We start from the raw sequence: 14,077 nt of genomic DNA on the forward strand, positions 1-14,077 counted from the left end.
GGCCAAAGTAACCAGGAATTGAACGCATTCGTATGCGTGTGCAAACGTTGACCGCGTTTCACGGGTGGACTTTTCCTGGCTGCTCGCCCGTTCCACGCTGATTTTTCAACCTAAACCACACCACCACATAATCTTCCGTTGTCGACGCAACTTAGTCCGCATGATTGTGCAACCAACTTGCGTGGATCTTTTGTCTTGCCTGCAATTTTGTGTCCAGTGCGAAGGACAGTCTTCTCGGACAAACAGGATGTTCTCGGATATGATTGGTGCTTGGGTGAATTTTTGAATGTAGAATGTAGAATGTACGTGTCTTGTATTTAACTTAGATTCCTCTTGGCTAGTTTTGTTAATAGAAGAAATGAATAAAGAGACAGTTGCGCCTCCTTAAACAACCTGTAAATTCATAGTCAAGTAATATTTGTGGTAATAGTATTGTACTTTTGAATATGAAACCTTCACATTCAGAAATGCGATTTAAATGTTGTTGCTGTCCCTTTGTTATAAATGATTCGATAGTTGAAGAGAGACATACTTACTTTCACATGACGAACATTGTTATTCAGAATTTTCTTCTGTTAAAGACACCTCTTCGAGTTTTGAAGATCGTCGACATCTTTTAGATGGGGTGGATATTTCTTAATACACCTACCAGTGCATTATTCAATTCTTTATGAGAAAGTATTAAAGTAAAGTAAAGTATCTTGTGTTTATATCTTCTTTTATCTTGCAATAATTAACGGATAATTTCAGAGAAAGTGAAAAGAAATATTCTGTTCTAACGCGAGACAAAGATTATTAAAGCTTTGCGGAAATAATTTGTAACACGCAGTTCTAGTACAACTAAGGTACAGGCTCAGTCCTAAGTGATATTTGGAACAAAGACTGTGCTTTACTAATCGCGGTATTTAAAAAGAGGAGCTTGGAATTAACGAGCAAAGCTGCATGTTTATACCCATAATTCTGTCGTTTCTCTTATTTTTAATCGAATTAAAATGCTTCAAACGGTCCATTTTTCTTTTCCTCAATATTCTATGCGGTCCATTCGACGATTTCGCGGTTGAATTTCAAAGATTTCACGGTCGATCTTTCGTCGGTTGTATATTTCATTTGTATATCGCGGCGAACGTCACCGTTGTCGACGACACGTAATTCGTTTTGCATTAACAAAATGGTGAACCGAGTGACCGCGGATTTATAGTTCATTTTGGTAGAGTGGTGCCGCCGAGAGCCCGTCATTCTCAACCCTTTTGTAAACGGGCCGGACGGAAAAATAAAAGGAAGGAAAAGAAAAATGGAACAGAACGAAAAAAAAGATGAAACCTGCGTTATTTAAATGTCCAATATTTAACCAGCAAATATAACGACTAAACGCATTCGTGACGTTTTTTTCTTTTTTTTTTTTTTCATGGTGTTAACCCAAGTACATCGCACGTAGAACACTAGTTCCAACGAAAGAATCAAAATTTCCGCTCGATTCCCTCGAGTAAAATAACTTTATCGCTGTAGTCCACTTTTTCACTGTTACTTTAATCCGATTTATGTAGACTTTCATATGGATTTTGTTTTAAAGACTAAGGAGGGGGATAAGGTTTCGACGATAACAGAGAGATAGAGAGAGATAATTAAACGCATCCATAGCAATTTGTAAACGCATTAACCTTCCAATTATGCAATTTCCAATGTTTATGTAATTCGCACGAGCTTTAATGGAGAATCTGAGGTAGCAAATTATTTTTAGTATTAATTGAAACGTTGTAATATCGCGTAAAGAGCATGATTCTCGTATCGTCCGGTCGATGTAGGTACAGCTGAGTCAGTTGTACAATGCATTCGTTGGAACCATCGAGATAGGATTCGAATGGAATCTCGTTTTCGCCGTCCCTTTTCCAATTCAATAAAAAGGAAGGGTCGGATAAAATTATATTCACTTTTAGAAAGTAAAAGATGTATCCTGCCTAATATGAAAATGCTCCATCAATGAAGTTTGAAGCCATAATATACATTCTGTCCTTGCTTTTTGTCAGAGGATCCTCTATGTTCTTTTACAAAAACCTCTGAAGAAAATTGGACCAAGAACGTCATTCTATGAACCTGTTGTTGAAACTCATTTTTAAAAATTAAAGATTGTTCGCCAGGAAATTAAACTTTGATGATCTGTAACAAAGGAATGAAAATGAGATACGTCGCTTCGTTAATAGAAAAATCTTTTTTCAAGTTATCCTTAAAATTCAAATTGGCAAAGTATAGCACAGTGGGCGTACGTAGTGACGTGTATACTAAATAGTAAAACGTACAATACTGTTGCTATATCTTTTGCAAAAGTCAGGTTCCAATGTGGTGCCATGTGTGATGTGAGTGGATTTTATTCGAACAATGAATAAGGTTTTCTTTTGCTACACATGGAATGTTACCGACAATGAGAACAAAAGCATTAGCACTGTCGCCTGCACACACAAACACACACACACACACACACACACACACAAATGAAATGTAAGTATTCTCAACATCTTTTAATAGACAATTTAAAATAGTCTTTCGGCTTCACAGGAAGATAATAAATGTAAGTTGTAATTATGTCTTGCTACAAATCGAATAAAGTATGCCAATAGTCATGAACGATGTTGTATATAAGATGAAAATAAAAACAATTACCTACGTCTATATGTGAGTATAATCTATACAATGTCAATAATTTATCTGACTTTCTACGCTGGTTTATCATTTTTCCCTCTTTATAAAATTCCTATCGTGACAAGTTTCATTATTTTTTAACGGCGATCCAAAAAGAAACCACATCGCTCATAGAACGACCTAATTTAGATTGGTTTTACGAGGGTGTTAAAAGGAGATTACTATAATTATGAAAAAAACGCTAATCAAAATGGCAAAGTCCGAGTAATTCGCGACAGCTCAGAACGATACACGGTAATACTACGGCAAACCTTGATGCTCTGTCGAAAGGAGCGAGAGGAAGAATTATATCGCGGTCATGAACAAATTCGCAATTCCGTATAGCTTGAACGGTGGCCGGTTCCAATTATATTTTTGGCCAGCGATTCCAGTGTGAAATTTCACAATTTCCTCGTCGAAAAGAGGGACGCCAATGCCCATCGTTCTAATTACTTAGCGAGCTCGCGAAACGATGATTCGGCGTGATCTTTCCTTCATTTCTATTAATCCCTCCTGGCCGTGGATCGTATCGCGTAATTTATTTTCGCCTGCCAGTAGCCGCGCGACGCCACGCCACGCAGAGCGGACAAGCTCTTTGCTCGTTGCACTAGGTCCGCTATTTATGCGAACGATATCGGCGAAAATCCATTTACGTTATTCATTCAACGCGGCCTGCTCTTGTGCGCCGATGTCGATTAATATTTAACGGCCACGCTTTTTATATATTATATTTCGCTTCTCGTAATCTATGTCGAAAATATAGATTACGCGAGCTTTTTCAGCGCGAGAATCCTCCTCTTTGCCTATTTAGGTTCTATGGTCTGCTGTCATAATTAAAGGAAAGCACGAAAGACAAGGGATGTAAGAGCGATGGAGGGGATGAATAGAAAGGGTGTGGTTCGTTCAGGGTTTGTTAATCAACTGATAAATAATGATACGTAATAGCAATCTAAATGTTTTTCTCTAAACATAAATTTATTGTGCTGAAAGGAAACAGAATAGAGAAAGTCCGAGGTAATCGAAAATAATTGGCGATAACTTGTATCATATATTTATAAATTACCGATGAATCTTATTGAGATATATTTAATTTTGTGTGCTACAGCGGATCAGCCGCGCAGTAGTGTTGCACATGCATGTGCGCGACTACGTGTGTGAGTATGTATGTGAGTATGCGCATGCGCAGTGTCTCGTAGAAGAAAAGAATATCACTGTTCCGTGTGTATGGTAAAAGTGAGACTGGAAGAGTGCTGAAACACGTGTAATGGGTATCCATGTATATCGTATAAATCATATCTTAAATAAATACAAAACTATTTTATTATCATCTCTATACGTAATGAAAGTGTTTCCTACATATCTATTTCGGCGATTACGATCCACAATTCTCAACAAATCTTAACCAAATCACTTGTAATAACTAGCGACTCAAGTAGCAAACGTCTTCTTGCAAAATGTGTTCATAGAGACTATAATTTATATTTACTATACACATTCCGTTATGGGAATGTTAAAAAGGTGTATCCGTAGAAGATAGGTAACATACGATTTCCAAGAATGCGTTCTTCGACGTGTATTCCTTTGCAACGAATTGCAGATTTCGACAAGCGCGTAAGAAGCTGGGAAATTCGCAAATCTTGAGAACCAATTGTTTATTGTTTTCATTATTTTAAATTAAATTTATCATTGGATTATGGAAATTAATCATTGGATCAGTAACCAATGATTAAAGACGATACTTTCGACAAGAAAGAGAACCTTCCGATCATTCCCATGGAAAAGTTAATAATACACTTCGTATCGTACTGTTCTTTTCGAAACATTCGAGCAAGTTCGCTGTAAATCTTGCGAGTGAAGTTTCGGGTACGAAGATTCGGTGGAACTTTCAACAAGTTGACACTTTTTCGAGATTAATCTTCCGTTAAGTAGATCTTCCCAGAGAGCCACCGTATCCCAACAGAGTAATTTATCTGCGAGAGATTGAAAAACGTAGTTTAGGGACAGAATCTCTTCTACGGTTAGTTGTCCCATAGTCCCCTCCGAGACACAATATCGTTGGAACACAGTTCCTTAAATACGCTAGTCCATGTCGGGCAGTAAAAAGTATATTCAGGGCTAGTTAAAATCGAGCACGATCGTACTGCTACATTTTAACGGCTAATTTAAGACGATTTAACGATGCCGCCTTAAACTGTCCCGCTAAACGACCGCGGAACGGTCTAACCACCATTACCCGTCATTATATCATCCGGCATTTCGAGTCACTTAACGTCTCCTTCGAGGCAAGGAACACGTTCACCGATTTCTCCTGCGTTGACCGAAGCAATTGCGCACTGTTTAACGAACCACCAGACACTATGTGTCTCTTGTTTTTTATACTCTGCACCGAACTTTTGTATTCTAACGTTTTAGTCTCCAGCGAGTGGACGAAGGGAGAGGAAATGAGGAATAAAAGCGTTGGAAGGTCGAAGAGAGAGTTCGAGGGCGAGTACCTAGTGTTTCCGGAAGGCAGCAACATTCAAGTGAGTCTACTTCTTGATGAAACTTCCCGATTATCCTAGAACATCGTTACTTCCCTTTAATAACATCGTGGAAAACTCGGTTACAACGTTACATCCTGTGAATCACGCATACACGTCCGTTCTTGGCCGCATCTTAACTGGATAAGTTGCCGGAAGTTGCGCTGTAAACGATGCTTGATAATTTCTAATAAGCGGGCTGGCCTGAAGCTGGCTGCGTATCGGCCGTGAGTCCTTTAGCTTCGTGTGTTCGGATGTTCCCATGGAAAATTCAAGCGCTAAAAGGAGCTGAAAGCAGCTTCTCCTTGGAGCGTCGGTAATTGGGTGAGATGAATTGTTGATAGGAACGGAAATTCGAATGCGGGCTAACGTTTAACAATCAATAAAGCGTCGGCGTGACACGGTGAACTTTGACACGGTGGACCATCTTCCTCCACACTTTGCCGTTTCATTGCGTGCATTTTTCCTCGCCGATAAAACTTCATTGCTTCCCATTCATCGGAGCCACATTTTATCGACGAACGAACCACTTTTTTCCATTTACCAATTGCTGTCGGCATCTTCTTACTCCAGAAATTACATCCACGTGTCATCCTCTACTTGACCACAGGTGTGTTTCTCCATTTCATCTTAAACAACTTGGCAAATTTCGAGCTGGGTGTTGCGTTTAACATCCCAAGAATGCCCGTTTCTGCCCACAATGTTTGCCCATATCTAAACATACAGTGTGTCTTTATATGTCAGCGAAATTGCTGAAACGTACTTTGGATCAAATAGATGGAAAAAGTTTATACGAATCCGTGATATATTACAGAATAAAGGAGATATTTTAAGAGATAAAAGAATCTTCTTTCCAATTCAAATTTTTGTTCCTTTGTCATCGAGATTACTTACTTTTTTGATATTAGATTCGAAAAACACATACCTTCAACACTTTATAGAAAATAAATAGCAATAATCGGGTTACGTATGATGACATTTAAAATGTATAATTTATAATATATCAAATATATCTAATAGCATGCCCGAGTCTCTCCGCACTGTAAAAGAATTAAAGTATAGTTATTACGATTTAAAACTTCACGTAGTCATGTGTGTTGAGGTTATTCGGTGTGTAAACAGAGAAAACACGTGGATAAATTGTAAGGTAGAAAATATATTTAAATAGAAGTGTAATAAGTAAAAATACAATTTGAGCTGGTCCAGATCCGCACGCTAGCTGTGTTACCTAATAACTGAAAACCCCGAAGCCAACGTCGTCTATCTACTGTTTATGGCCTGACTTCGTCGCAGTCCTTTGTCTACGTGCTGTCGATGGCTTCAGTGCTTGAGAAAACTAAAAAAGACCAGATGTAGAGTTTTCTTAGAAGTGGTAACCACTTCAACAATGTGAATAATAACTGACACTTGAGACAGTAATAATTTCGTTAGGAAAGAAAGCAAGAAAAGTTTAACGCTATGAAACCGAAAATTCTATTCTATAAATTGTACACGATGGATATGGCTCCTTTCAAGCTTTGTAACTCCGTAGTAAGCCATTTTCAAATACACGTTCATATAAATCTTTTTCGTCTATTCATTCTACTCAATATGTTGCATTAATTTCACACCAACCTCTGTAGAGACATTTCGTAAATCCCCAAAGAAATCATCAAATCAGACTTGCACGTATCTCTCGAAAGAAATCATTCAATGGCCGATGTCAAACGTTCGATCGTGCGCAGCTGGTGTATTGCATGACCATCTCTACCTACGCGAAACCTGAGGGATTGTTCACCATCGGATTGACGGCTGGCCAGGCATGGGAGCTGCCCTCGAAGAGCACGCTGTCGAACACGTTCGGGGATTACCATCGTCGAAGCAGAAGGCAACTGTACCGTAAGATGGAGCTTCTTTTGGGAAGGTAAGTGGCGGGAGAAAAGGAGAAGGAAGGAAAGAAAAAAGAATTTCTTCCGTTTTCTGTCTACCCGTCTGTCTTTCCGGCCTGACGAGGCTTTTTCGAGCCCTTTGCACGCTTCGCCGCCCGATTTTCGTGCGATGAAGAATTCCAGACAAGTTTGTCGGTCGTTCCGTGCAGTCCGCTCGAACGATTCCTGAATCCACGAAGGGATCAAAGAGTATTATATTTACGAAACCCTTTGCTGGCTTTTGCAACGTGCATTTGCGCCGGTTTACCAATTTTCTTGCTGACTCCTGGAAACGTGTTTTTCCTTTACAATTTTTTAATGAGTTTGCTCGCGGAAATTTTTCCACTTGAAAATATCGATCTGAAAATTTCGAGGTTCTCTGATTAATGGAGAATGTAGTCGTGAGTTTCTTTTAATCGATTATTTGACGAGAACTTTTTAAGAGCTCTTTTGATAGATTTCTGCAAATCGGAAAGATCGCATTCGAGAAACACTCGCGACCTTGTTTCTTTAATCGATCCTTTGACAATAGCTTTTTCTAGATTTTGTTTCTGATGACTTTTCCCAATCGAAAGGTTTAGATTTGGGAAATTTTTAGCCTTCCTGCTAAACAAAGAATATATACGCGAGTTCCTATTCGAGAATCCCATAAGGGGGATGATTGTTGCGATGTAAATCACCGATTGTTAACGCGCTGTTCTGAAATAGCTTTAACTTATTTTCACTGATAACAGAGCGACAAGGAAAGCTCTTAACGAAGTTGGTCGATGTAGATTCGATGCGCTTTTACGCTCGCCGCGGTCACTTAGATAGCAATTTGGATATCGTGGCGCTCTTCCAGAACTTGGTGCCGCCCTACGAAATTAAATCCTCGGCTATACGAGATTGTGAAGGATATCGAAAACGCGATTAAATCGCGATCTTCAAAGGGGATACTGGCAAAGGGCGCCATGCATTTACAATTAACCCGATCATCTACAACGATGCTAGTCACTTTTCTATTTTATCAGTGAACAAGGCGATACATAACTTTATTTAACGATACAATATTTATCGTAGCGTCTTATATTGTAAATATTATAAAAGAAATTTTAATGTAGCCAACTTATACGTAGAATGATAAAAAAGCAATGTATCATCGAAGCTTATATAAAATATAATTATTATATTACCTGTTCATTAAAATTTCCCATAAAAGGATTCGAACGTTTGCTCACGCTGTCTGTTACGATTTGAAACTTCTACATGTGAGCCATATCGAATAGAAATCAGAATTGAGCATTATTCAAATGAAATATTTAAGGGGGTATTCTAGTCTAGAAATTTGCAAAAATCGAAAAATTTTGTTTTTCATATTTCCAAAGTTTAGACATTCAAGAATATGCCCTTAAAAGGATTTTTCAAAATTTCAATTATTTTATGAGTTACAGCCATTTTTGTGACGTGGCATCTGCTCCGGTCCGACCGGAACAAATGAACAGTAGACGGTAGACGTTGTCCGAGTAAACTTGTCTCAAAACTTTAAACGCGTTTTTCCCGAAACTACTTTTTTCGAGTTGGCGTGCACGATATCTCAAGCTCTAATGAACCAATTTATTTGAAATTTGGTGTGAATATTCTTTATACATTCCTCTATCGCCTCAACCACGCTCAGATCAAAATTTTTAATTTTACTATTTTTAAACAGTACAGAATTGCCAAAAAACATGCCAAAAAGGAAAATTTTTTTCAAACGGCCGCCATTTTGTGAAAAAATATTGTTTTGACTTTTCCAAGGTCCATGCTATAGCTGCATCTATACTAATTAAGAATCCGTTCAGTTTTATTGCCTCAGATGACCAGAAGGGTTGAAATCATACACGCCAGGACACCCTTTTTTTTTACCACCACCCATTTTGCCAGCTCATAACTTTGTGAATTTTGAGTTTTTTTCGGTGAATTTTTTACGTAATCTTAAAATATCAATAAACAAATGCTAAAAAGAATTCATGCCTCTAGACTAGAATAGCCCCTTAAAAATTAATTATTTAATTCTGATCACTTAGACCATGAAAGACCTGGTATTTTTTATTTACACTATTCGCCTGTTATTCTGTTAATATTCATCTCCATTAATCTGCAGGTAATTTCCATGTAAGCTGCCCATGGAAGCCGGTTTTACTTGCTTTGGTATTGTCTTGCCCCTACGAAAGGCAAGTCTTTCTTGCAGCGGCGTTCGAAGGGTTCGCGTCATTGTTCCTTTCCCCAGAGGGCCTGTTCGTTGTCGGCCCTGGCTAAAGAGGCGTTCTGGATGCAAAACAATTCCGCGGTCTCGAATTTTTACTGTCGATAGAGCCGGCCTTCTCCACAGCCACTTGTCCGATTCTCGCCGGATAATCGCGAAAAACGACAACGAGAAGCGAGGGAGGGTTAAGTGGCCGGCTCTCGAGCCAGGTGCTCTTTTTCCTCTCTCCTCGTCGTCAACAAACGTTGACCCACGAAAATGGCGGAAGGCGATCGCGAAACGTCAACCGATGCAACCTTCTCTGCTTTTCAGCTGGCTCAAAGCTCTCTATTTCCCTTTTTACGTCTCCCTTTCTCTTTCTCTTATTCCACCTCGACTACCGTTTCAGCTCTTTGGACGCGTCCAGAAGAAGCTGACGGACGGAACAAAGCACGGCGCTGCCAAACTGAGCTTTCGCCGTTCGTTTCTCTGTCGATGGAACGGAGGGAAGAGAGAAAGAGAGCGAGGGTGGTGAAAGAGCCGTAGGTTTTTGGCGGACGGTCCGCGATTGTGCGGTTCTGAATCGCGTTAACGATAAAGCGGCTCCTTTCTTCGTGCTTCGAGCCTTAGCTTGGAATTTCGACCAGCGAACGAACGAACGAGGCATCAGAGAACGTGGCTCGCTTTGTTTCCCCGCGAATAATGCTGCCTTAGACGTGTGATTGTGCACGAAACCTTAAGAAGTCGATTGAGCTGGAACTCGAGGGTCGATCGGCCGAACCTGAAGCTGCCGTTGATCCATTCGCCAATTGTTTCGATGTTTAGAATCCGCGTGAAAGTCTTCGAGTCATAAATGCCACGCGATTCCATTCCGATATTTATCCAAGAGCATCGCTTTTGTATCTTAAACCTTTCATTCCTGTTAGAGTTCGACGTTAGTCTAGATTTATGGCAAGAGACTATTTTCGAGACACAGATTTAGTTTTTCCATCATCTGGCTGTCGATATTCGAACGTTACGTGACTTGATACTGTCTCCGTCCTAAGTTGAAACGCTTTTCAGTTTTCTTCGGTTCTGAAACCCATTACCTGACATTTCAAAACCGAAGGAAACTAGAGTATCATATCATATTCTTTACGCGATGCTTAATTATTTCTCGTTTAATCTAAGCTAAAATAAATAAATTAGAAATTAAAATTAAGAAATGCTTAGTCATTAGAACTTCGTATATTTCAACAGATTCACAAAAATTTTAATAAATATCATTTTGAAGCGACTTGTATCGGTAAGCGAATCGAGCGCTGAAAACATATCCGACAGCGTTCCGGTGTTGACAGACGCCGCAGATTTCTCCGGATAAGCGAAAGGGGTGCATTACGCGGAAGCGTAACTGGAAAGAAGGCGTTATCGATCGATTAAAACAGCCGTTCGACGCAACGGCGAGTCGTCGCGCGGTCGAGCATCGCGTGTTGCTTGCATAAATATCTTCGATTGCCCGATATTGGTAACCATTTGTCAAGTTGGTGTATCGGAGTTCGGCGCGACGCCGACAAATGGTAGTCAAGATTAATTTTTATATTTATGCTCGTTTCATTTACTGCCTGCCGCGTTTCCAAATCGATTTCTCGTTCGTTCGCCTCGTTACCGGCTTCCAACGTTTCGCCCCTAGAGACAATAAATACGCATGGTGAATCGGTAAACTGTCACAGGAAATGCTGTTCCAGCGTCGTTGAAAATTATTTTCCCGACACGTTTATCCTACCCTTGATCGTGCAAGATGCTACGTGGCAACGAATTTTCTGATCGCAAGGACAGCGTAGATATTCAGTTGCACTTGATCGCTGTTCCATTGTTCTCGAAGCTGGCTGCTGTTAACCGGATGCACACGTAGCTTCAAGCAAGTTTCTCTCGAAGGTAATGCGAGCGAACGACAACATCGACTGCATTAATTTTAATAGCAACCTCGGTGTTTCGAATATACGGTGCGACGATTACAGAAGAGATCTCGATGTCTTCGGCAAAGATTATCGTTTACGGTCGGAGGTACAGGGTGATACAAAATTAACACGGTCATTGAACTTCGATACTTGATGGGGACCAGAAATGGCATCCTTCGAAAGTTTCATTCGATAATTTTTTTACGGTTTCTGGGAAACATTTTGTACATATATTTCCACTTGTATCACAAAACATTTACAGATGCTCAACTAAAAAATAAATATCTTACATCGATTGATACCACAGTTGCCTCTAAAATCCTCCAAATTTGAGTCACCTGACACAGCTCGACTTTATCTCGAGATTCGCAGCAGGTTGCAGCGCACAGCGTGGCGAGTGTACAGCATCGGATTATCCGAATCTTAATAGGAAGGTCGTGGTGCTTTATGTATAATCGGCAGTATTTACTCGCGGGGAAAACGGTGGCAAGGGCGAGGTTAGCTGGAAAGGGCGGAGAGAGAGCGGTTGTAAACGTTCGCTGGTTTACACCGAGCCACTTCGTGCTCGGCCAGTATCAAGGCACGATGGTATTATTGCGAACTTAATGAATAGACCGCCGACTCACGGACAGCCAAGCGACGATAACGAGCCTGATAATGATAAACGATCCGTGTGTCCCTTTAACCACCCTCTAACCATCCTCTCTTGTTCTATCGTGCAAGCCAAGGCAAAGATGGAAAGGCCTGCGTCCTGAAGGCAATCTGCAACGCCTCTAGAAGGAGTCGGAGGGAGATCGGGAATGGCCATTTCCTCGCAGAGATCATGCACGCTGTGTTTTCGTGAGTATATTTTAACGTTTAAGTTAATAAATAATTTGGATTTCGTCGGTCCCCTTAATGAAGCAGATAAAACTTAAATCGCTTAAATACATTTGTTATAACGCCGAGAGGATCGATCAGTCAGCCGTTGATCGAAAATGGAAGATCACACGGGGCGAAGTGCGATCGACGGAGGAAGATTGATCGAGGTAACATCGAACAGCAAAGAGATGACGGACCAAATGGAAAACGCTGATTAATCAAACGTTGATCGGCGCGAGGGAAAGTGAAAACGTCGAGAAGGTGACGACCAAAGTGAGCACTGGTGAATGGTTAAACGATGATTAGCAAAAAGATTGATTAAGGAGGAATATCGAGAAGCCGGTAAATAGCGGAAGATGAAGAAAATGAGATGCGTTGATTAATCGTGGATTGATCGATGAAGGAAACACCGAGTGGACAAACTGAACGGAATATAATTTTTCTTAACCATACTCGGCTTGAAGAAAATAAAGGAAAAAGAGGACGTACACGAAGTGATAAAAGATGGAAAGAAGTTAACGAAGATACGAGGGGAAGGAGATGACGGATGCATTCGCTATCAAAGTGTCGTCGTGTTCACGTCTTTCGTGAAGTTATCCTGAAGAAGCAGCTCGAAGCTGGCAGCATGACGGTCGCGTTACACTTTTTCGATAACACGTTGAATTTATTCATGACATCCGGTGTGACGTTTAACGTCGTCATCGGACCGGCTGCATCTAGGAAAAGTTCGAAAGCCCGCCGAGGCTCGTGCAATTCCTTTCCACAACTTTTCCCGTCGTTCCGTTTTAATAATCGTTATGAAGTTTCCGGCGCGGCAAAAATCAGCGAGCTCTTCCACGGCCCCGAGGCCAGCCAGCTTGTTGTTCTATCCGGAAGAAGACCAGTTCGTGGTGTTGCTTCTGATAATTACCAAGGTGGTGCGAAATGTTCGAACTTTCCTAGATATTTCCGGGTTGTTTCGATTAGTTTCGAATTTCACGGAGCTAAAAGGCGAGCCATAAAAAGGCTAATCCTTTAGGCTTTTACGATCCGGCGTCTTCTTCGACTTCTCGTTCTCGTGCAACTTCTCCTTCGGACGATTACGCGCGAATACTTTGTAGATTATTTACTCATCAAGATATACTCTTTCCTCCCTTTAATAATTACTCTCGCTCGCGCTGCACCGATAATTCAGCGAAGTTTCCTCGTTTCAGGTTACCAGCGAGCTACGACAACACTGATTCAATGACCGAGTACGAGAGAGCTTACTTCCTAAAAGAGAATTGCAACGAAGCGCAGCGGAGATGTCCGGATGTGTTCTAAGAGAGAACGAAATCCTTCTTCTTAATTTACCAAATAACCATGCCGAGGCTATGGTGTCCAAAGAGGTTGCTCGAAGACACTCGAGTTACATTTAATTACGTACACCGCCCAATGGCCGTACCTTGTGCACTGGCTATTAGATTAACGTCGAGAGCTTGCAAGTGAAACTAATCACAGTGTCATTATAATATTTTCATCTGTTTATAAGTAATGCGAATATATGGAAATTATGCATCGACAATAGTGTTTGTTAGAAATCTAATGAAACTTTGCGTCGTTGATCAAATACAAATTCTATCACGAAGATATGGGGTATACGTTGCACCGTTCTTGTGTCACAAGCCTTTTTGAAATAATATTCTTGTTTACAATCGTTTACACTTTCAAGGCTTGTAAAATATTGCTTTATGAAACGAGAAATCAGGTTTTACTCCAACGACTATGCTCTGCAGAATGACCAGTCAATTTGACTGTTACTGGTATAAGTAACAAAATCACTTTCATTCTAAATGAATAAAACAAAATAAAATTTTTTTATTTTAATATCTTTAGCTATCCCTGCAAAAGTTATTACATCATTGCGGAGAAAAAATATAACATGAAGTAGGAATTTTAAAATAAAGTTGTCAAATCAGTCATTTTGACTGGCGTGGTAGTTCTAGCGTTAAGACTTAA

At 40.3% G+C, this 14,077-nt stretch overlaps 1 protein-coding gene across 1 annotated transcript; it reads left to right on the plus strand.

The window, feature by feature from the left end:
- The first annotated feature begins 4,975 nt into the window (after positions 1–4,975).
- LOC117161716 (uncharacterized) lies at positions 4,976–14,077 on the plus strand. Its single transcript, XM_033343443.2, has 4 exons — positions 4,976–5,195; positions 6,917–7,095; positions 11,963–12,079; positions 13,294–14,077. Exons 1-4 carry the CDS (start codon positions 5,031–5,033, stop codon positions 13,400–13,402), a joined length of 570 nt encoding a protein of 189 aa, XP_033199334.2. The 5' UTR covers positions 4,976–5,030; the 3' UTR covers positions 13,403–14,077.

Source organism: Bombus vancouverensis, chromosome 9 (assembly GCF_051014615.1).
Source record: "Bombus vancouverensis nearcticus chromosome 9, iyBomVanc1_principal, whole genome shotgun sequence".
Classification (NCBI taxonomy): domain Eukaryota; kingdom Metazoa; phylum Arthropoda; class Insecta; order Hymenoptera; family Apidae; genus Bombus; species Bombus vancouverensis.